Source organism: Carica papaya, chromosome 1 (assembly GCF_054855325.1).
Source record: "Carica papaya isolate Zhongbai chromosome 1, ASM5485532v1, whole genome shotgun sequence".
NCBI lineage: Eukaryota > Viridiplantae > Streptophyta > Magnoliopsida > Brassicales > Caricaceae > Carica > Carica papaya.
Genome location: NC_142309.1, coordinates 141,411 through 166,316, shown reverse-complemented (window position 1 = coordinate 166,316; position 24,906 = coordinate 141,411). Strand labels below are relative to the sequence as shown.

Sequence of the window (24,906 nt, the reverse complement as noted above, 5' to 3'; positions counted from 1 at the left end):
AAAAAGAGTTAAAATATTTTATATCAATAAAATAACCAGTTAAATAGTAATAATAAACATGCTTACAGCCTGCACATCAAATGGCTTTAAAATAATTGCTTACAACAACAATGTAGGATTGTTGGTGCAAATGGTTTCTTCTGCATTACATTTGGAATGAGATTCAAACTCAGTTGGCTGCTTAGTAAACCACTTGCTTATCTCTTCTCTCCTTTATATACATTATTCTTCGCGTTTCTTCTACCGCCTCTCATAGATCAAAATTGCTATGGCAACCGAAAAAAAGAAACTTAAACATACAAGAAACCCATACAAGCCGAAAAAGGGAAAGATTATTACGGGGGGTGGGAAAGGAATGGTTCATCTCGTTTTTATACAAGACACTGCTTCGAGCTACTGATGAGGCGAAAAGAACCCATCAGTAGTTTGATAAAATCTCAAGTGTATCTTATTACCGCCCCAGTAAATATCCTTGCCTATCTGTTTATATGGCACTTCGCCTTTCATGGTTTGGTCAGGCTGTTAATAATCCTGCAACGTTTGTACAATTTTTGGGATAGATCAACGGCTTTCATAACCTCGGTTGATTTCTACCCAAGTCAAACTCTACAACAGCAGCCCTGAGGTTAGATTCTGACAGCTTTGACAACATTTCTGCATGCTTCTTCAGATCCCTGCAAAATTAAAATCAATGTATTATTTCAAGAGTCTTCATTTTTATTTTAGTTCTCACAAGAATTGAGAGTTCCAAAATTAGCAGTATGAGGCTTACCTGCAGCGGGGAATTTTACAATCGGGTTCTATACAGTTATTGGAGTGCACGCACAAACCAAACCAAGCCTTCTTACAGTATTGGCAGCCCCCAGCAGCCCGAATAGTGCAGTTCTTTACATGGATGAACAAACTTTTGATCAGGCGGCAGCTGGGGTAAGAACAAGGATTGGTTTTGGTTGCATTACATCCAGAGGCATGCTTTAAAACAGCAAGAAGTTCTTTTACCTGCGTCGTTCAATTACATTATAAGCGATGAAACTTACAACAACTAGAGACTGATGAAACAATGTCAAAACATAAATTTCACAAAGTACAGTAAATTTCAAGTGTAAGCCGCTACGTAACATAGTACTGGTCCACGCCCCTTGATAGAATCAAATGCCAGAATGGCCTCGTGAGGCCTTGCCACTGACTTGTTCTCGCATGAATTTGGAAACCAATATCACCAAGAACCCCGGAAGGGTCAACTGCCTTGAGGGGGTTGGGCCCTGAACCCAGAAAACATTCACTCCAAACTCATCACACAAGTAGGCAAGTGACCAATCTGGCAATTGCTCAAACTGGGCCTGCAAGATTGGATCCCTGAAACCATTGTTGCCACTTTCTAACAAACCACCTACCAAATCATTATATAGTCACTCTTCACCACTACCTATGCCATGTGATAAGAGCCTCATCCCACATGCCAAAGGTAAATAACTATTAACTTGAAATCTTAAAGTTTTCACTATAAACAACCCAGGCAGCCAAACTCTGGCTATTTGCAGGATTCATGGAAGAAAGTCATGGTTCCAACAAATAAATGAAAAGATGATGAGAAAATTAAAACCGGAACACATGATAAGCATGATTAAGCCATCGTTTTTAGTAATAGTAGAACATATCAGATTTTTTTCATACCAGAAACAACGGCTGTGATCGTTTGCTCTTTCTCCTGTAGTTAACTGTAGAAGAGGACTGCATTAACGCATGAATATGAGCAGCAGCACCTTTTTCCAGACGACATGCAACACAAACATTAAAACTGGGGCAAATATCACATATCCAGTAATCATCTACCACAATAGTCATATGGCAAATTCTGCAGATGGTCCCAGCACAACCGGAGATTCCAGGAGTCAGCAAGGCTGGATTGTGTAGATGATACAGGATCATCATTGATGAATGCTTGCCCCGGCGAAGTGTGTTAAATTGGTAATGATTTCTCTGGCAAAAATTCAAAAATGCATGCCTATTTTCAAACAAGCCATTATCTAGAGTGATGTCATTATCACTGGTAGTAGATGGTACATCATCCACCATTGCCTGAAAAATGAGTTAAGAGGAAATTAAAATGGAAACTTAATTTAGATAAATTATATCTCAAACAATTCAGAAAAACAAAAAAAAAAAAAAGGAGCCATAGCTTGCAATGAGTCCGGGATTCACCTTAGTGAGAAAATGCTTCTCCTTGATATTGAATGTGTGAGTGTCTTCTCCACTGAGCTTTTTCTCCACATCAAGGCATCTGGATATGTCAAATTAAGAGTGGATGACAGTGAATATATACAACCTTTAGTTTCCTATAGACAACAATTTATAGGAAATGGAAAATATGGAGAATCAGAAAGCTTTTAGCCAAAAGGGAAAGAAAAAATAAAAAAAAAATGTTGATTTTAACAGAAGAAATTAATAATTTTATTTTTTACCCTTTAAATTGTTACATTTAGGGTATTCATAAAATTCATAATTTACTAATAAGGAAATTCTTATTTTACAATAATTCTTATAACATAAAATTATTATTTTCATAAAATTCTAATTACATAATACTAAATAATTAAATAATAAAATATGGTATTCAACAAGAAATAATAAAACAATAAACATCATGAGGATATAAATATCAATAACAGTCCTAATAATATATAAGAGGAGCATCATGAGAATAAATATATCCCAGAAGCATGCCAAGTGTAAGCAATTTGTTCATTTAACAGCAGTTTCCCAGCCTTCAATACAACGAGACAGCAATACCATTTTTGCAGCCCCATGTGCAAAAATATGGCCAAGTAATAAACAAAATATAGCCAAAAGCTTCTACAGATTAATTTATATACAATCCTTTAGGCTATGTTTGGAAAAATGAATTATTCTTATGGAATTAATTTGCAAATTTTAGTTTTCTGGAGTCATTTCCATTTAACATACCATAGATGGTTTCACGAAGATAAAAACAAATGAAAGGACCTCTTTTTTAAGCCATCATAATTCAACTTCCAAATTTCATCAATTTGAATGGCATTTGAAATGTATTGGTCTAAGTAATTTGGATTTACTCAGAAATGAATTTTTATTGTTTTATACTTGAACCAAGTACAGAAACTGTAAAAATTCCAGATGAATCCCAAAAAAAAAAGTTCATTTATTTCAAGTTTACCCTTAATTTTACATTGCTTTGTTCCCTGGTACATCTAAAGTCTACCATGACCATGAAGATGCAATTGATATCAGTCATAGACATTCATTAGAAGAGTAAGAGGGCAATAACTGATGCACCTCAGTGTCTAAAAGCACAATTAAGAAGACAGGTAGGAAAGAAAGCAGGATACCAAATTACCTTTCACATAGCTGAAAGTTTTTGCACTGGCTGCAAAACCATCGCCATCCAGATAATATCACTTCATGACAGTGTGCACAGACAAACTGTAGGTGGGCAACAATAAAATCCTCCTTAACTGGTAAGATTGTTTGGCCCAGCTATCAAGGGCGAGAGACCAAAATAAGAAAGCAGTTGATGATTATCATCTTAATTGTGTAAAAAAATGAAAGCTATGAAATATGATAATTATGGAAATTATAAGCCGGATAAAATGCCAATGGGTGAAGGGAGATTTACCTTCTGCATCAATATAATATCTTTTGCCGCACAATCTGACAGATTTGTATGTCCCATGGCTTTTAGTGTTCTCTTTCTCATCATGTTCTTCACTTTCCTCTGTGATTCTTCTCCACTTTCTCGTTCTATATTTTTAATAAGATCCTCAGCAGCATCAGACCAAAAGTCACCATCAAAATATGGCAGTCGAGCGGCTGTAACCTTTGAGTTACAGAGTCCGGTAGGCATGAAGAAATGATCATATAAGTTAGTAAAACCATGCACTATTTCTTGTTTAGTTGCTTTCCTAAGCAGTGAGTGATACCTGCAGTTGTGGAACAGCTCTGAGTTAAGAGATGAAGACAAACACAAAAAAACAAGAGTAGTGGCATTGTAGGCTACTGCTGTAGAAACACTACCTACATACGACGACACGACGCAAACACAGAGAGTGAGTGCATTGTTCTTGTGAGTGAGAGAGCAAGTATGCGTGAGTATATGATAGCGAGAAAGAGATATATATATATATATAGAAAGAGAGAGAGAGAGAGAGAGAGACCAGCGGCGCAGCTTGTCAGATTTTGGTGTCTTCTGATTTTCTGGATGGCAATACAGGATATAATCTTCTCCCTTCAAAGGGGGGCAGGCCCATAAATAGCAGGTTGCAAAACCTTGCTTCTTACAGTATTCAAGATATCCCATCTGATGATTCAAACAGAAAAGAGAAATGACCAGCCTTGTCTGATCCTAAATCTTATTCAAGCTTCAAATGTCCCCTGAAAATACTATATATTAAACTAAGCGGGTCTGCGGTATCCCTATATTATCAGTGTTTCAGAAATTTGGCTATATTTTGTTATTATTTGACCATATTTCATTATCATTTAATTATCTCAAAAAGAAAAAAAAAATTCATGTTATCATTTGACCATAACTTGTAACGACCTCGATTATTATTCATTACCATTGATTTTCGAACACCATCCCAATCAACATTGTTATAATTAATAGTCAAGATACTAATGAATAATAATCAGAATGATAAACAAAATACAACCAATTTATAATCTATAAATAGCTCAAAATAATGAAGTACCGCTTTATCCAAATAGGTGGATGCACCATAGAAAAACCATAAGCTATATCAATTAAAAGATTCAGAGCTAAAATCTTGTTATTGGCAGAAACTAAACTAATATTGTACCAGTAGCTCATGGTAAACAAAGGTTCTAAGAGCCTCTCCAGATGCAGTTTCTCTCTCGGGTCTAAAGTACTTGACGGAATCAATATATGAGATGTAAACACAGCGATTATTTGGGTAACCACACTCTGAGCCGAACTCTTGGACATACATGCCAAATAGGCAGACATCAACTCCTTCAATTTTCTGAAACAAAAGGATAACCTGAAAATATTTTTGAAATAATTATGGTCAATTTTACAGAAATCTTCACCAATATGATACAGTGATGTGGATGGAAGTGTAAATAGGTTTGCTCCTTTTTGGTCAAGCTTATTGAGGGTGATATCATCCAGAAAAGTACCAAGGAATCAAGTACTGACTCTTGGCACTCACCAATAACTAATAAAAATTTACAAATTTATAGTGGTAGAATTAATTGTAACACAGAACCTTTACAAATTTATAGTCTCAAAAATAGTCCACCAAAGGAAAAATATCTAAATAGAAAATTCTGAATTAAAAAAGAAAGTTATCTCATCATCCAAATAAATATCTTAACTAAACTAATAAAAATGCAATAATAATAAATACTAATAATAAACTAGAAATCGATATTAAAATTAAATAATCTGAAACTGACATAAATTGAGAAACAATTCTGAGGAAGAAAATTTTCGTTTATGGATTGAATAATACATAAAAGTTAGCTACATATACAACCACCCTAGCTATAAAAAAGGAAACTAGCTAGGTTATATCAAATCCCATGATTTATGATATGTTCTAATAAAATATAAAACTGCTCAAATCAGCCTATGGGGATACAAGCTGTTTACAAAATCTCCTAAAATAACTACTTATATACGCATAACATATATGTCATTGATACGTTTCCTACACTCCTCAAACTGGTGAATACATGTTTTCCAGTTCCAACTTGGAGACAATACTCCAAAACACTAGGCTACTCAAGCCTTTTAATAAGTTTATTAGCAAGTTGGCCATTTGTAGACACATAAGGTATAGAAATCAATCCGCTCTCCAACTGTTTTTTTGACAAAGTCTCTCTCAACTTCCATGTACTTTATTTGATCATTTTGTACTAGATTGTGAGCTATATTAATTGTAAACTTATTATTATAATAGAGTCTCATTGGGTCATCTATTTAATCTTCAAATCTTCTAAGACGATTTTCATCCAAAGTAGTTCATTGTCAGAAGCCTTTAACATGATTCTGATCTGAAGGAAAAATAAGAACAAAGAAGAAGAAGAATAGAGAAGAAGATGAAAAATGCTGAAGAGAAAGACAAATAACTTTATTGATTGATATTCCGGTGGTTACAAGTGATAGAAGAGGGTCATTTATAGGCCTCAATACAATAAATAAAGGTATTCTTCTTGGCGGAATCATGCTTGCCGGAATCGCGTGGTGATTTTTTGTTTTGAAATAAAAAGTGTTAAGTATCTATTAATATGATACCAATAAAACGGAGGGTATCACCCATATACAAAAACAATTACAATGTTGTTAGAGTATCAATAACATTCCCAAAATTTATCTTATTATTGATATCATGACCTAACAAAATTGATCCAAAATAGTGTATCCACCTATCTTTAATTCTATTAAAACTACTCTCAACACTATCAAAAGCTCTACTATTCATCTTTTTCCAAATAACCCAAAAAACAGTCAAAGAGATCATATTAATAATGTTTCTTTTTACAAGTAAACCATCCCAAGCCCAAATCTCACCCCTAACCAAGTCCGCAATAACCCAATCAATCCCAAAAAAACCCATAAATCAAACATCACAATCTGTATGTAGTAGGACACCACAATAATAGATGATTGCATGTTTCCTCATCCCTTAAACAACAATACAACCGTTGACTGTAATCCTACTTAAACTTCTAAATCTGTCCATAGTTAATATTCTTTCCCAACAAGCATCCCATGCGAAAAAAGAAATGCGGGAGGAACTTTAGTCCTCCAAATGAGTTTGGCCAGAAAATCACTACTGCCAGCAGCATCCCTATGACACAAATGCTTATAATAGGACGAAACAGAAAAAGTTCCATTATTTTCCAGCTTCCACACAATCCGATCGTCACTTGTCGAGACCCGATGCACTTCAAGAGCCTGTAACAAACCATCATATTCTGCCACCTCCCAATTATTCATATTCCTTTGCACATTGATAGCCCAAACAGCTCTCCCATTAATAAACTGATACGACTCTCCAACTGTCAAAGATTTATATTGAGCAATGTTAAAAATTCTAGGAATCCTGCTCATCAAACTGCCATCCCCAGCCCAACGATCCTCCCAGAATTTGATCCTATTTCCTCTCCCGACCTTCCACTTTGTGCAATGCTGAAAATCAAACCACAACATCAGTATTTTCCTCCACAAACCACGACCATGAGGGATTGAAATTCTGCTGCCATTACTGCTTTTCAATAATTCCCCCCATCTAGCCTCAACAATTCTCCTCCAAGGACTTTTATCCTCATTCCAAACCTTCCAAGGTCATTTGCCTTGGAGGGATTCGTTCATTTTTACCAAAGACCGAATCCCCATAGTCGATAGGGCCCTTAATGTCATCCCAATTTACTAAACGGTATTTTCAATCCTCCTCCCCATCACCCCATAGAAATTTGCATTGAATAGATTTCAATTGTTTGTCAACCTTTACCGGGATAGTGATGGTGGATAGATAGTAGATTGGTAAATTGGCTAAGGTGCTTTTAATTAAAGCATATCTCCCACCTTTTGATAAGAAACCTCTTTACCATCCCTCAAATCTTTTTTCGAATAACTCAATAACCAGTTCCCTAATTAGTTCGTTTTTGTATTTAGCCCCTAGCAGAACACCGAGATATTTGAAAGAGAATTTTACCTCTTTATACCCTAGAATTTTGGCAAAAGGCCTAACATCACCATTTCCCCAATTCTTGCAAGTTCGGACTTGTTAAGGCTTATCTTGAGTCCCGAAACCACTTGAGAACACAGCAAGACACATTTTAAATATAACAGATTCTTCAAATCAGCCTTGCATCAAATTAAAGTGTCATCCGTAAAGAAAAGATGGGAGACCACAGTTTTGTTTTCCCTATGCCCCACCGAAACACTCTGTAGCAAATGCAGATCAGTAGCTCTCCTTAATAAACCATTAAGAGATTCCATCACCAATATAAAGAGAAGTGGTGAAAATGGATCCCCGTGCCTCAAGCCCTTCGAAGCGGTAAAGAAAGTAGAGGGACCCCCATTAATCAAAACAACAAAAGAAGTAGTAGTCACACATGACTTCATCCACTTCCTCCATTTTGGCCCAAAATCCATTCTTCCAAACATGTAATCAATGAAATTTCAATTTACATTATCATATGCTTTTCCATATCTAATTTGCACACCAAACCCTCCCATTTATTGAATAACAAGTGATCAACAGTTTCATTTGTAGCCATCACTGCATCCATGATTTGTCTACCACCCACAAAAGCATGTTGACAATCACCAATTAACTCACCCAACACATTTGCTAATATTTTAGCCAACACCTTGGCAATTAATTTATATGCACCCAACCAAACTTATTGGTCTAAAATCATTAAATTCACAAGCACCGCTCTTTTTGGGTATTAGAGTGATAAAAGTAGTATTAAAGGATTTAACAAATTTACCTGACAAGTGCATCTCCTGAAAATGCCCATAATATCATCTTTCAACAAATACAAGGACTGTAGAAATTTCATGTTGAAACCATTCGGCCCTGGAGCTTTATTTCCATTATAAGATTTAAGACTATTATACACTTCTTCTTAAGTTAAAACAACTTTTAACATCGTTTTACTCTTTGCAGATAAGCTATTAAAGGATAAACTGTTCAATCTGGGCCGAAAGTTAAAATCTTCCTTGTAAAGATTTGAGAAAAGGAATCTTGCAGCATCCTTTAGATTTGTATTATCATGGATTTTTCTGCTGTCAACCCTAACCTCCTCAATATAATTACATCTGCACCTCTATAAAGCCATCGCATGGAAATACCTCGTATTTCTATCACCTTCTTCGAACCATTTCTCCTTGGATCTCAGCCTCCACAAAACCTCTTCATCCTTCAAAAACGAAGCCAATCTGATTTTTAAGTTTCCCCTTTTGCTTCTTTCAGCATCATTCTTTAAAATTTTTAGTTTTTACACAAATCTGTAGCTGGCGCAACCATTAAGCACTGTATTCCTCCAAGTTTTTTCCACAAACAACCAGAAATTCTCCTTCTCTAGCCATTTATCATCCAGCCCGAAAGGACCAAGGCCCCATTTAATCCCATCAGCCTCAATGCATATTGGATAATGATCTGAAATAGGTCTTGCAAGAGTTTTGTGACTGACTCCAACAAGATCCACCAATAAATTGGCCGATACAAAAATCTTGTCAATCCTAAACCTGCTACTTTGATTAGACCAAGTCCATTGTCCTTTAAAGAGTGGGAGATCAACAACCCCCACCCTCTCCATCCTCTCTTTGAATTCCTTTGCCTCCGCAACCGAAAATCAACTACCACTCCTCTCATACCTGTGCAACGTCATGTTGAAATCCCCACCAATTATCCAGTTGCCTCCCCATTTGGTTTTGAAGTTCTCCAATTCGCCCCAAAAGGTATCTTTTTCAGCTTTATTTCCTCTGCAATATACCCCAGTGAACATCCACTTGAACTTGCCTATGCGGTTCTCAAAAATGCAGGATAAAGTGGATTCCCCTTTGATGACGTCCGTGCATACAACATGATCGTCCCTCCATACAATGGCAATTCCACCCGCCGAACCTTTTGCCGGAATTGCCTGCCACCCCTTATCCTTGAGACTCCAGAGACTATTGATAACTCCATTACTATACTCATCCATTTTTGTTTCTTGTAAACATATCACTGTGGGACACCATTTCTTCAGACATCCCTGGATGATTAATCTTTTCTCTCTATCATTAATTTCACGGACATTTCAGGAAATGACATTTCCAATCATTAACAAATCAGTCTAACACCACCAACGCTCTTCCCTCCTTTGCTTATGTTCTCATAATTTATTGATGTTTCCAACCTCTTTAACTCCCTTGATTTACCCCCATTCTGTTTTTTCCTCTTACTGTTTGCCATCCTAGACTTCTTCTTTGAAACCTTTCTCTTTTCTATCTCAGAGAAAAATAAAAAGGTAAGATGTTCCATACCTTTAATCAAGACTCCCATCTGTTTACTGAATTTCTGAACGTTATTTGCCACCCACTATGAACAGTAATCTACCTCCTTCACGGTGATATTCACGTCCTCCAAACTAATTTGTAGGATTTCTTCAATGTTCGTCTGATTCCCAGACACAAGAGCCTGAGGATCATCGTCTACCTTTACCAACAACAGATTCGAGAACAACATCCTCCAATAACGAAACTTTGTTGTCATTATCAAAGTCCTCTGTCGTAGAGAACAGAGAGACCCGCTCATCATCATCTCCCTCACTTGGGTTTTTTTGTTCAGGGACCACTTCACACTCGTCACCAATCTCACTCATTGCCTTTCCCTCAAACCCTAATTTTTCACCTTCGACACTTCGAGCCTCCTTTTCCTTTGCGATTCTCTTTCCAGCGGACAACTTCATTTTAAATCCTGAACATTCCCCCTGAGTCGGGTTAAAACCCATGCCCAAACCAGTTTCGCAAGTTGGACTTGCTTCTATGTCTGGGCCTGTAACCCATTTCTCCTTCTCTTGCCAAGTGTATCTATTTGTCTTACCCGACCCATGCACTTGGTTTTATTCTTGTTCAGACCCGTCATTCGTACATAGCCTTTACCCTAAAGGCCAGGACGACTAAAATTTCTATCATTTTGGGCTAACCCTTCCTCTATCTTATTCGGGTCAACCCGGTCCACCTTCTCTCCATACTTCCTCTGCCTACCCGTTTTGCTTCTCCTTCATCTTTCTTCAGTGCCACCACATATGATTTTGGAGCGCCACCATCTATTGCAACATTAATTCGGAACATTGTAATGCGGATGTGGAAAGGATAACTTCCACGGCCTTTTGGGATGACTCACCTTTTCAATGTGCCCCCACTTGCTTACCCGCCCATTCACTGACTCAAAGTTAAGGGTTTTCACAGGTCTGTCCGCAAGCTCAAACGCAGCAACTAGCAGTTTCCACCAACCTTTACCTTGAGGACCACCGGGAAAAAATATCCTCTTCACCTGCCGATTCCATTGCACTGTCAAAGCTAAGTATTCCCCTCTTCTATTCTTCCCAAAAGAGAACCATAGCTCGTAGTTTTTCTTCACCAAGTGTTTGGTCCATGTCCCCTGTCTCTTCCTCCACTAGAACTCGTCAAGTGCATCAAGAAACCACTTATACTCATCTTTTTCCAAAAAAATCGAACGCCTAAAACCACGTCCATTCTCAGTGATTCTCAAACTATCCAACACATTGAATCGAAAGATTTATTTTCTATGATAAAATAACTTCTCCCAAAAATACTCATTCCAAATACCTAGGTTAGGTGGCCGGTCAAGTTGGCCTACTAGGGACCCAATAGGGCAGTTGGCTAGAGAGAAATTTTTAGAGAGAAAGTTAGAAAGAGAGAATAAAAACCTTGTTTGCAACTTCAGTTTTTTCATGGAAAAGGGACACGGGGTTCTCTAGGGTGAGTACCAAAGAGTTGAGTGGTGGTGCAAAAGTTTAGGACCCAGAATCATGCTGTGATAATGAGCATCGCAGCAGAATGGAACGCAAAGGATAGGGACAAACCCTAACCCTAGTTTTCTTTTACTATTTTGCCTTTAGTGTGAATTTCCTAATTTACCCTTCCGTTTATTACACTCTAAATGGGTTCCTGACAATACTCTCCTCTTGAGTATCAACCTTATCTGCAAAGTTGAATTGTAGAAATTTTTATTTTAAAGAGTCTTCTGTAACAATTTTCTCCATTGTCATTATTGTTTTATTTGAACAATAGTGTCTCGAAAAATACTATTCTTTACACTTGTAACAACTAACCATTGCTCTTCTTGGGTCTGTTTCCTTTCGGAGTGGTGGGTCATAATTTCTTATTTCAGATACTTTAATTTTACTAGTAAGATATGAACATCGGAACAGTTTTATCACATACTGTTCCTGAAGTAAGGCCTGTTCAAATACTTGATTGAGTGTTCGTGGCTTGAGGAGCCTTAGCATGAATTGTAGTTGTGGCCTGAGACTACTGATAAAGGTGTATGAAAAATCTTTCTGAAAGTGTTGAGTTTTATGCATCCATAAGATAGCATAAATATTCAAATTGTTCTAGATAATCGAGAATAGTACCTGTTTTGGCTAATTTGGTGAACTTCTCTATAAAATCTTTCCGTGAGGGTCTCCCGAATCGCCGAGAAAGTTCTTCCACAAACTATTCTCAATTCAGAGTATCAACCTTGTCTAGCCAATCGCGATACCATATATCAGCAACTTTTCTTAAATATAGAAACATAATTTCCATCTTTTGCTCGTCAAAAGTATTGTGGATCATAAAATATTTTTAACATTTTTGAACCGACCTGTGGGGGTTTGCTCCTTTGAAAAGAGGAATTTCCACTCTAAGAAGTACAAAATTATGTAACAAACTAGGTCAATTCATCGTCGTGGGTAGTCCAGTGCAATCCAGAGACTGTATTGGGCTAGTCTGATTCAAGCTGGTTCTGTTTGTTTTTGGCCTGATTCGGGTTGGACCGGGTCGGTTCGGGCTGGTTTGGACTGAACTGCTTCTTCTACCGATTCGATCTGGTTTTTCTCCATTAAACCGGCAAAAAAAGGAAATCCAAACCTAGATTTCGTCCCTTCTACAAGTGCGTTGTCTGGGAGAGGCAGGAGGCCTCTATTTTTGTGAATCTCGGCGGTTGAGGGCATTGAGCTTGCTTCGGTCCGGTCGGCAGAGCTGCTGTGGATCAGATCCAGGATCGTGGTGAGATGTTGACGCGTTTCCTAGCGGAATGCGTTCATTTTGTCCATGAACGGGGAGAGTTTCAGGTCGACCTCTTTCGTGGTGATCGTTTCAGGGCCCTCTAGTTCGGTGATCACAGCCTTCCCTTTGGACCGAGTTCGTGTGGCCACACCGGCATAGGATTTAGCCGGTTCGGCCTCTAATACCAACTTGTCAGAAGCCTTTGACATGATTTTGATTTGAAGGAAAAATAAAAACGAAGAAAAAGATGAAGAATGCTGAAGAGAAAGACAAATAATTTTATTAATTGATTTTCTGATGGTTACGAGTGATAGAAGGTCTTTTATAGGCCTCAATACAATAAATAAAGGCATTCTTCTTGGTGGAATCATGCTTGCCGGAATCACATGGTGATAATGAGCGCAGCGTCGCGGCGGAACGGAATGCAGAGGGCAGGGACCTCGACTTGTGGATTGAAGAGATGATTAGGATTGACAAACCCTAACCTTAGTTTTCTTTTACTATTTTACTTTTTGGTGTGAATTTTCTAATTTACCCTTCCTTATATTACACCCTAAATGAGTTCCTGACATTCATACACACCCTAAGCCATTGTTCATAATTTTGTCTTCGTACTAGACCGTGCAATAACATTCTATTTTTACTCCTCCATGTCACAAGATTTTTGCCAAAAAAGGTGCAATTTCTAGAGATTGACCTCCTGTCAACAATGGACACAGCATAATCATCATCCATCTATTCCTTGAGTACTAAACCTCCATTCCTTTTGAATAGAATACTATAACACTTGGCAAGTTACCTGCAGATAAACTTTCTTAGGGTCATGCCTGAACAGTTTGATTACGCTCATCCCATATAACTATATCTGATCATGTATGAAATAGATAAATGAGACTTGCTACCAGACATTGATATATTTTCCTATCTACTGCAACATCCTCCTTTCCCTTTCCAAGTCTAAGATTTGCGGCTGTTGGAGTACTTAAACCCTATCTAGAGCTAACCACCTCAATCTTAAGAAAATATTCCAACCTTCGTCTTAATCTCAAACTCTTTAGCAAAAAACTGACTGAGAAATTGTCTCTCCTTCTCATATATTCTCTGTCACTATTATGTCATCAACATATAATAGGAGAATTGTGACTCTCCTTATAGGTGAGTGTTTAATAAATAAAGTATGATCCCCTTGGCCTTCTTTATATCTCATGACCATCATAACTTCCACACTAGACTATGCCTGTCGTGATTACTTAAATTCATATAAGGCTCTTTTCAACTTACACACTATATGAGCAATCAACTTATCCTTATAACCTGGCGGGACCTCCATATAAATTTCTTCCTCTAATTCTTCATGAAAAAAATGCATTCTTGACATCAAACTATTGCAATTCCAGACCATAATTAGTTGTCAATGACAACAAGATTTCTAACATCATTCATCTTTGTAACCAGAGAAAAATCTCTACATAATCAATTCTATAAGTTTGAGTATAACATCATACCCTTGCTTATAGTTCGTGATGTTGAGATTGAAGATGGAAAAAAGGAAAAGAGAGAGAAATGAGAGTTCATCGAGAGAGAGAGAGAGAGACAAAGAAAGTTAAACTGGTTTAACTTTTAATTTCTTCTAGAATGAAATCTCACAATAGAGGGCCATATTTATAGGCCAGGTAGAGAGAGGCGCACCTGTTGGTTACAATAGCCAGATCAAGTGCATTGATCAAATGGGAGCATAATCTAATTACTCTTCTACGCTTTCTTTTTACCATTACTTTCCATTTTACCTTTTTTCCTATGATACATTTTAAGAGGCTTCCTTACAAGGCCTTCTCCTTTAGCAACAATCTTGTCCTCAAGGTTGAGGTCGGGGAATTGTTGACAGATGTACACACAGTCCTTCAAAGAGATAAAGACCTGGTCCACCGGGTGATTCCCATGTAATATGGTCCTTTGTTGTGGCACTTGCTTTGGTTGAACATTTATTATGCCTTCCCAATTGCTGGCAGGTAAGTCTTTTACTACAATTTCTCTACCTGCAATGTAGTTCTTTAATTGGGACACATGAAAAATCGGGTGGATATGGGAGGACAGAGGCAATTTGAGCTTATATGCCACAAGTTCAATCTTCTGTATTACTTCAAAAGGACTAGAGAAGCGGGGGATAATTTGGAACCTTCATCCTGTCGTATCAACCCCTGCTTAAATGGTTGCAACACTAGGTCATGCTCCTTAAAGCTTCTTTCATTTTAACGGGCGTCGACATACTATTTGGCTTGTAGTTGAGCTTTTAAGAGGTGTTGCTTGATCGGTCAGTTAGACTCATTCCTTTTTGCAATGAAGAATTTTACTAAATGTGAGGAGGAATGTGGGTGGATAGCATCCAAGAAGCATGCAGGAGCATATCTATATGGTACTTGGAAGGAGGTCATGCCATGTGGTCTGAAGTATTATACCACTATTCTACAGCGGGAAGCCACTTGGTCCAAGTTTTAGGTTGTTTTTTCTTTTTGAAATAAAAAGTGTAATTTTTAGGTTGTTGATGGGTCATGCACTTGAAGTACATCTCGAGACATTGCTTGAGTCAGTTCTGTTTATTCATCTATTTAAGGGTGGTAGACAGAGTTGAAATGAAGATTAGTTCCCACAACCTTGATCAATTCTCTCCAGAAAAGGCTGATGAATACTTTATCTCTGTCCGAGACTTAAAGTTGTGGAATACCATGTAACTTATGAATGGTTTCCATGTATAGCCTAACTACTTCTTAAGCTGTGAACGGGTGGCGCAGTGGTGTGAAGTGCCTTTATTTAGTGAGACAGTCTACCACCACCAGTGTGGTCTTTTTACCTTCAGACTTGAGAAGTTGTTCGATGAAATCCATAAATATATGAGACCATGCTTGAGAAGGTATGGGTAATAGTTGCAGGAGTTTAAGTAACGGGGCCTTCTTGGCTTTACATCGTTGACAAGTGTCACAATACTTTATTTAATGATTCTTCATGTCTAGCCAACAAAAATGTTATTTTGCTCTGCCATAGGTAGTCCTGATTCCTTGGTAACCTCTCACTGCTGAGTTGTGGTATTCATGTAGTAATCTAGTTTCAATGACTATGTTGTGGATGCTTTCATCGGGAAAGCTTATGGTAGGCATTTTAAGAAAAAAACTGCATAAAAAGCAACTCATAGGAGAGTTCTAATTAGGAATATTCCAATACTACCTGGTTTCCTTAAAAGTGTACAACTTTTATTTTCTGTACTTGTTTCCTCTTTCAGTTTATTATTTCCTATCTAGTTAAACTTCGTAAATAAGCAATGTAACATCTATTTAAATATGCTTTGCTCCGTCAATAAAATAAGTCAGAATTTATACTCTAAAAAGTTGGGATCTCCCTAAGAGGTTCAAGGTGACAGCTCCCTCTTGATGAGCTTTGGGTATTCTCAAAAATGGATCGTAGCAAGAACAAAAACAAGGGTGATAATCCCTTGAGTGAAGGAGACTTTACAGTCAACTGCCCGGTGACAAGGTCTTGGGTCAAGGAACACAACAGACTATCTCCAATTACCAATCTCCCTTTATAACAGAGAAGGCCATGATGTAGATTGAAAAGGGGCTTGCTTTCCAGGGATATCAACAACTCTTTAAATAGCTGTTGGGTAAAAGAATATTGGTATATCTTTTTAATACTTTAGATGTCAAGCAAAAATTGTAGTCGAGACAGTGTAGGGGACCTCAGCTGCAAGATCCTCTTATTCCCTTATTGAGGGAGCATCTGCAGCAGTACTGGAAGAACCTTACTTATATTGAATGGTGCAATCCAGGCCTAACAATTTCATGATGCCTTTCTGTTGGATCATAAAAGATATGGTTTGATCCAGCAAATATTTCAGACTTCTTTGATCTGTCTTGATGAAAAATGGAGTCCCTTCCAAATAATGGCACCACTGAGTTACTGCATCCAACACAACCATGAGTTCTTTTTCATACACTGGTTTTGCTTGGTTTTTGGGACTGAAGTCCATACTTGTGAAAGCTATGGGCCAGCGTTCTTGCATTAGTACTGCTCCAATCCTTTTATTACTGGTATCAGCTTCACCAGCAAACGGATTCCAAATTTTGGCACTCTCAGTATTGGACTGGAGGTCATGACAGATTTTAAGTGCTGGAAAGTTGATCAGCCTCAAAAGTGTCATTGAAATGCTCATTTCTTTAGTATGTCTGTAAGTGGTTGGGTTCTCACTTTGCAATGTTGTATGAATTTGTGGTATTATCCTGTCAAACCTAAAATCCTTCAAGGGTTTTCAAGGTCAGTGGCAACCAACTGATACAGTTTTTATCTTTCTTGGGTCTACTTTTATCTTTCTTTAGTCTTCTACTCTCTTTCTCATACTTTATCTTAGATCAGTTTTTGAAGCCAATAATATGTAAATAAATCTATTAGCAATGAAATCTTAGCTGTAACATCTGTCTCACCTTTGATCTGTAGCAAAATGCAGCCGGGTAACTTTCAACCTGAAAGATATCCAAGAACTGCTTCTTCACTGCCAAATGTTTGTCAACTGAGAGGACCACTCTGACAACAAGCTCGTCTACTCCTGGAACCTAGTAGTCAGTAAAGCATTATACATTACAAATTCCAGAGTAAGATTATGAAGCATAAAGTTCACAAGGAGGAACTATACAGATTGAATCTCCTCCCCCCCCCCCCCCATATGTTAAAAACTTCTGTAGAGAACATTATAAAACAGTGTTTGCATCTTACCTTGTCAATGCTTGTTCTCGTTGCTTTTGCTTTTTCCTCTCTCTCTTCTTGGAGGGCATTATAAAGTCTTTGCTCCATGTACTTGCTAAGCTTGGTGCTTGGCAGATCTCTTGCAAGTGAAATGGCAGCATTTTTAAGTGGTGTATGCTCACCATTTTGAATTTCTTCTAGCAAACATTTGGGGCATATATACTCAGCTTTGCCTTCCATATCTTTCTTATCATTAAAGAGAGAACATATTTGATGCTGCCAGCCTTCACATTTATCACACTGAACCCACTGCATACACATTACAAAATGAGATGCATGCTTTCTTTAGTTAGGAAATACAATACGCATGGTATATTAGCTTACTGATTCTTCAGCTTCATCATTGTTTCTTCTTTTCTGAAGTTTCGCCTTAGAGATGGTGATTCCATAGAATGTGATAGTCCCACCTCGAGAATCCTTATAGCATAGGGTACACAAACAATGTCGGACACCATTTTCTTCTGGTGTACTGTAATAAATCACACCACGTCTTATGCGAACCCCACAATATGAACAGTACACTGGAATTGGGGCAAACAAAAGGTTATCTGCTCCACACAGCTGGCATGAGTTCTCACTTAAACAATTTATTTGTTTGTTTCCCGTCAATGGCTTTGGCAAAATCTATTTGAAGCATTTACAAGCATATTAATGCTGGTAATAGCAAAAACTTTATTCTAATAAATGGTACTTGCAGCTAACGCGTGAAGAAATTTCTAAAAGTCTCTTTTGTAATACTGGGAACCAAAAAAAAAAAAAAAGACTTATCACTAACCTGATGCAGTTACATCAAAGTAGAGGGCTAATTATGTAAAAGTTCTTTGTTATGTTACATAATAAAAGATGGCATGGCACAAGTTTTTTTCTGGAAGATAAAAAACTTGTATCTATCCCGAGAAAAGGAGGCAACCACAAATACATGAAACGTTGTCACCCATGAAAATAATCAGCAGAAAGAATCTTACTGCATATCCCATTGGATATCAGGAGGCATGCATAAGTAGTTGTTTCAGTACTGATACAGTGTTCACATATGTCATACTATTGGATAAGTAAATACAAAATATACAATAAGTAATTCACTTTTAACCAAAGTAACCAACAATGGAGATTCTGCTCACCTGGTTCTGTCTGAGACTTGATACATGTTCTATTATTTCCTCTGCCATGAAATTTTCCATTAAGGACACACCCTTTGGTCTGGGATCTTTTGACCTACCTGTTCCACAGGGCTCTGGTACAATAACCTTGGTTTTTATTTCTGGCTTGGCCAGGAAAACCTGGGTCCTAACCTCCGGCACCTCCTTTTCGCAACCAACACTCAATTTTTCAGCAAGGGGAGGTGCCGACTTTAATCTCAATGAGTTAGGATAATCTGTAACATTTTCTAATCTGTCACCATCACTTCTGATATCCATATTATCATGAATATGACTCCTGTGGATTTCATGAATTTCTTGAAAAGACGAAAGCAAATATTTGGAATTTGATTTAGGAGATTTGCCTACATCATTTGCAGTCTCACTGATGCCTTTAGAATCTTTATTGAGATTTGTCAACAGATCCATATTCACTTGCATAACCTCTGAATTAATTGATACAGGAGAATCAGGAAATTGCTGCAAGGATGGAAATCCTCTAAGCTCCACAGGATGAGCCTTTGATGGAGGCACTGCATGAGAGATTCCACTCTCAGATGAAAATGGAAAAAATGTATTTTGCATCTTCAGCCGTTTGGCAGGATGCAGCATGTCTTGACCATCAGCAAATCTGAATCCACCAGAACCGCTGTCCAAGAAATTCCCCTGGGGACCTCTCCTTTTCTGATGAAGTTTTTCATGAGTATAATGATTCCAGACAGGCCCACAAATATTACAATTATCATGTTGGCAATCGTCAAAATGAATCAAAAGTGACTGAAACAGTTCGCAGTTGCACATACAATCATCACATGCTCGTGAATGCAAGTAACTTAGAAAAGAAACTTGGTAATTCCTTGTTGCCGATCTCTTGTAACTGACATAAGAACACAGAATTTTGTGCTCAAGAGAATGCTGCAATAGATTACTAGATTTTACATGTCCTGATTCTGTTGGGAGCTGAGTCTGTGCCCTTGTTGCCTGGCAGGGTTCGACTTTCTCATGGAAACAACTTTGTGCTTCAATCTTTACTGGTGCACAAAGCTGCAGATGTGGTTGGTGAAGCCATGTGTCACTCTGTTGAGACTCCAACATATGTAAGTGACGTTGCTGTGAGCACTCAAAATCTGAGTTCATTTTGCTGAAGTCCAAACATGAAAAGCTATTAGACACTTCAGGGGCCATCTGTAAGGCATCTTCTGATATCAGTAAATTTAAATCAGATAACACCAAGTTCTCTTGAAATCGAGATGGAACGTTCATTGAATATGTTTTTTGGATATTCCCTGCACCAACTGACTTGCCTGCAAAATTTATATTGGGAAACATCACAATGAGACAACAACAAGAGGTGTGAGAAGGTTGCAAGATAAGGACCGGATAAATCTTCCAACAACACTTTAAAAATCAATCTACAAACTAGAAGGTCCAAGTTCTTCAGTCAATTGCTGAATGATAAGGCAAAAAACTCTTCAGTCAATTGCTGAATGATAAGACAAAAAACTATGGAAATTAAGTCACGTGCATTAATTGTTTACAAGATCCAGGTTCTGAATTCTAAATGTGACGGAGCATACATGCAGATGCAGGCACAGCTGTGAATCCAATGTAATAGTTAGGCATACCAAGTAATTGCTAACATCATGGTAGTTCCACCCGGGCTTAATTGTGCAAGATGATACAGAAACCTACTTCAATTCGTATTAAAAAGCTTTCTTTTTTGACAAATAATTTTAAACATGGCAGGACATATGCCAAACTTTAGCAAAAAACTGTCAATGGTATAGGTCAGAGCCCCAGGGAACTAGTCAAGAGAGCATAAGATGAGTCAGAAATCAGGACGCAATTGGCAACAGTCAAGTATCGTCACTTCTTTTATTTGTTTATTTGAGCAAAGTATCAGCAGTTATTTAATATGGAGTATCATACTTAACTTGAGAGGAAACATGGGACCAGAGAAAAAAAAATTAAAAACGAACAGAATTTTTCGGAGGCTCTCCCTTCGGGTCCTTGACCAATTAAAAAAAAATGTTAAAGTCGGGTTCAAATGACTAAACTCTCAGGCATAATGAAGAGCATCAAAAACTCTGAGAAACCTCCATGACACCAAGCATACCAGCATAAAGGTCTTGCAATTGAAGAGAATCATTCAAGGATGCCTCAGAACTTTTCTGTAAATCAACCTGAGAAAAGACCTGTAGATTGTTTGAAGTTTCAGCATCATGGAATCTATCCCCATTAGAACATGTAGTGATAGTTGAAGTCTGTTCAGGAGAACGAACAATCTCACTAGCAACCTGCCTCATGCCCATAAATGAAGTGTTCCTCTCTGCAGTAGTCGGAACACTAGCATCTCTGAGCTCATAGCCTACAGAAACATATTTGATAATTGTCATAAAACAGAGAATTTTAAAATATATATGTGGTGTGTGTCTTTGTGTATTAATAGCTCACATTTTAGGTAGTCAAATTGATTAATATTACTGGCTGTCACTGGGTTATATCAAGCACTACCTTTCTCAGATTGATTAAATACAGGATCTCGGATATCTGAGCCGCACTTGTTCCTCAAACCTGGCATTATTCTGAATATGGGCAATGATGAAGAAGAACAATGTGAACTGACTTCTAGAAAGCGATTTCTTTCAAATTCAACCTCTTTATGCTGGCTTAAATTCTGCAACCGGTACATCAGTTCCTCCTGGTTCGCATATTCCTAGAAAAAGAAAAAATGAGAACTAACATTAACATGATGTTGTGGATTCAAGAAGTTTCAGCTGCTCAAGCAGACTTAGTTGACTCATTAACTGTTAGGTTCTTTTAAATAGAAATCTAGATCTCCCGTTTGGTCACAGGGGAAGGGGGGGCAGGAATCAAATGCAAGATGACAAAGGCCTCTGAACAAGTAGGTCAAATAGCTTGCAATTTGGTTGCTAACCAAGAAGAGAAAATAAAATTGAGACAAAATCATAAGAAACCTTTTTTTTATTTATAAAAGAAGAAATTTTGTTAGGGGGAGAGAGAGAGAGAGAGAATTATTTTCTTTCGAAACAAAAAATATAGTGCATAGCATTAATTACAAGCACCAATGGAGTGTCAACTCATGTACAAAAATATTTACATATATGATAAGGTCTCCTAATCCTTCATAAAGTACAAAGGATGACTCATAATAATTAAAAAAAAAAAAAAAAAAAATCTAAAGTTTAGAATCATCTAATACAACGAAGGATGATCCCATGTGTATTAAATAGCTTGTTCACTAGCACAAACTTGACAACAAATTAATTTGACTGAACACTAGACTAAGGATAAAAGATTACAACTTAGATTGATAGCAAACAAGTCAACCCTTCCACATTGCATAATTAACTATTTAGGGATAAAGTTAATTAATATTTGAGACTCATGAGTTTGTATAGTAGTATGTTATCTAGGATGTGGCAGTGTAACAACAAAAACCTTCAAAAGTAAACTATTTGTTCTATATAAAACAATGCTTCTGAAGGCTTATCAGGATAACAGACCTTAGAAGCAGCATCAACGAATGGTTTCTTATTGAGAAAAGTAGCAACTTCAGATGCATGCTGCCCCTTATTGTGGCCAGACCTCCTGTTGAAAATTTTGGAATGGCAGCAAGAATTCAGTTCTTGCTAACATTAAAACAGAATATACATACTAAATTCTTTTTCTGTATCAATAGAACATTCAAGAAACATTGTCTCCAATGGTCAGTCTTCCCATTGAAAATTTCAAAAAGAAAAGCAAGAATTTTGATAATCACGAATATTTATTGCATGTAAGATAATGCATTATGTGAGTATACCAAATCAGGATTTAATTTTGTGTGTACTCTACTATTCCTGATATTGAAATTTCAAAGATAATTTAGTGCAGCATGGGCAAACTTTTGAAACTTACATTCTAAAATCATAAGAACACTGGGCTTTGGCTTCCTCACGCCAGTTATTGAAGGCATTATTAATGGTGGAATGATGCAGACCATTTCCTCCAAACAGAGAAGAACTTGAAAATTTTGAGAGAGGATGGCTTGGTATCTGGCCAAAGGTCTGTCCCAACATATACTTCTTGGCATCCATCTTTTATGGAATTTTATTCATCCTACAAGCATTGGTAGTCACTAGAAAATAAAAATAAAACAAAAAAGATAAAAATAAACAAAAATAGAGAAAAAACTCACCATATTAGTAATTTCATCAGAGTCATAGATTAAAAGAACTTACAAGTTAAAGACAAAGAAACAGAATCAACATTTGGAAAAGGAAAATAGACACTCCTAATATAACCTTGAAGGAAGGAAAATTTAAAAAAAAATAATAGTAATAACATACAATAGCAATTTTAAAGTACTATCTCCTTCTGAAATGTTCTAAACCCAACAAAGGAGCATATTTTTAGTCTCACAGAACTTTCTGTACATCAACATGTATTTAGTCAAGTACATCACTCAGCTTTTAATATCCAATCTAATTGACATTCAGCCATATTTTGACATGCATCAACCAAAAAGTTTACTGTTAGCTGCTTAGTTACTGAAGAACCTTCCCTGCTAGCTACATAAGTTGACCATGCTTGCACAAAACGCTAGAAAAGATTGTACCTCAAGGAAAAATTATTTACAGACATAGACGAGCCAACAAATTATTTGGATTCCTAATCTATACAATGTTATCCTTTTTTCTAATGTGTCAAATTTAATACTTAATCACCCCCAAAAAAAGAAAGATTTGAAAAGAATAAGTAAACTTCATATTAACAAATGGGTTATCGATAAACACCCGTTACACTGATCATTCTTAGATTCCAAAGGTAACAAACATCCGTTTAAGGATTGCCATGTCATGACTCAGGCTGCAGCTGGAGTAGGCTTCAGTTCGATGCAACATATAAAGCATCTATATGTTTATTAGTCAAATAAACAATAATAATTTATCATATCATTATCTTGGATAACATAACCAAACATAACTTTCATAATTCAGACCTCAGAGTAAGCATTCGACTTTTCCAACTTCACCTCAGAACGTACTGATTTTATTAATTCCACTTATAAGAAAATTTATGTAATTTTTTCTCCACGATAAGTTTGTTTAAAAAAATCTGATTTTTCTCGATCTACTCGTGTGATCCAGGGGGTTTTTTTATATACGAAGAATCATATTTCATTCTCCCTCTGTGAACCAACCTCATCTGTCCTTTTGTATCATAGGGTTTTTTTCAATCGGCTACCGGTACGAGTTGCCCCAACGAAACTGGATTTCAATTACCCGAAAAGAATAAGAAAGAGAGAACCAAAAGAAGAACCTTGATTCTCGTAATATAAACTTCATTTATCTCACTTTTCGACTCCGTCATCTCTCTCAATCTGAAAGATCAAGAACCGAAAAATCAACAACCAATGTTCTCGCAAACCCTAAACCAAAAAAGCGACCATTGCTGAGGTCAGTTTTAGCGGGAAAAGATTCAAAAGAGTTCAAGATTAGGGCATTTTCGGTCTTCACCACGACTAGGTCTACTCAATTCGAAAAACCCTCAAAACCCAAGAAGCGATGGAAGAAAAAGACTCGGAAAGAAAATGAAACGAAGGGCATTATTACCACCGATGTTTCGGTTTAAAGAGAGCAAATTAGCCACAGCTGTTGGTCACTGTTCACCACGAGTAAAACCCTAATCGAATCAGAGAGAGAGAGAAAGAGGGAGGAAACAGACCTTTTCCCTTGGTTCTTTATTTAGGGTGTTCCTCGTCCTTCGCGATTTGTGGGCCATCAGAGACAGTGATGTTTTGTCTTCTCGTATTCTCCTCGTGGGTTTTGATTTGACAGAAAGGGAGAAACATGTCATATAGTTATACATGTAGTCTGTTAGTAACCTGTCTGGTCAGGATGGAGACAGAACTTTTCCCTTGTGGGGTCCACTTCCCAAGCAATTGACTTCTTTTATCTATTTATTTTATTTTTTAGATATTGAGAAATTATCTTCTTCAGCAAAAAAATGTTGACCACAACTGGTTTGGATTAAGTTGACTTGCATTATTTTATTTTGTTATTTAATTTTAATAGGTTTTTAAGGGATAAAAAAAGGAGTTGGATATTTAATTTTTTTTTTTCTAATTTTTAGATTTAAAAAATTAGTAACTTAATTATATTTCTTAATAATAATGGT

General features: G+C 37.0%; 1 protein-coding gene across 9 annotated transcripts; it reads right to left on the bottom strand.

The window, feature by feature from the left end:
• Positions 1-70: 70 nt before the first annotated feature.
• Positions 71-24,606, bottom strand: LOC110816547 (histone acetyltransferase HAC1-like). 9 transcript variants are annotated; one of them, XM_088209035.1, is made up of 17 exons: positions 24,454-24,606; positions 22,645-22,845; positions 22,251-22,335; positions 21,238-21,439; positions 20,840-21,091; positions 18,706-20,027; positions 17,909-18,208; positions 17,555-17,833; positions 17,266-17,394; positions 4,836-5,036; positions 4,191-4,333; positions 3,653-3,956; positions 3,374-3,513; positions 2,203-2,281; positions 1,675-2,079; positions 773-999; positions 71-674 (listed from the first exon to the last, which is right to left on the bottom strand). In XM_088209035.1, the coding sequence occupies exons 2-17, from the start codon at positions 22,821-22,823 to the stop codon at positions 572-574; spliced, it is 4,350 nt and encodes a 1,449-aa protein (XP_088065161.1). In that variant the 5' UTR covers positions 22,824-22,845; positions 24,454-24,606; the 3' UTR covers positions 71-571. The 9 variants fall into 9 exon arrangements, with proteins under 9 accessions (XP_088065161.1, XP_088065271.1, XP_088065316.1 ...); XM_088209145.1 differs by having other exon boundaries at positions 22,645-22,864; positions 24,454-24,574; XM_088209190.1 differs by having other exon boundaries at positions 24,342-24,461.
• Between the last annotated feature and the right edge of the window lie 300 nt (positions 24,607-24,906).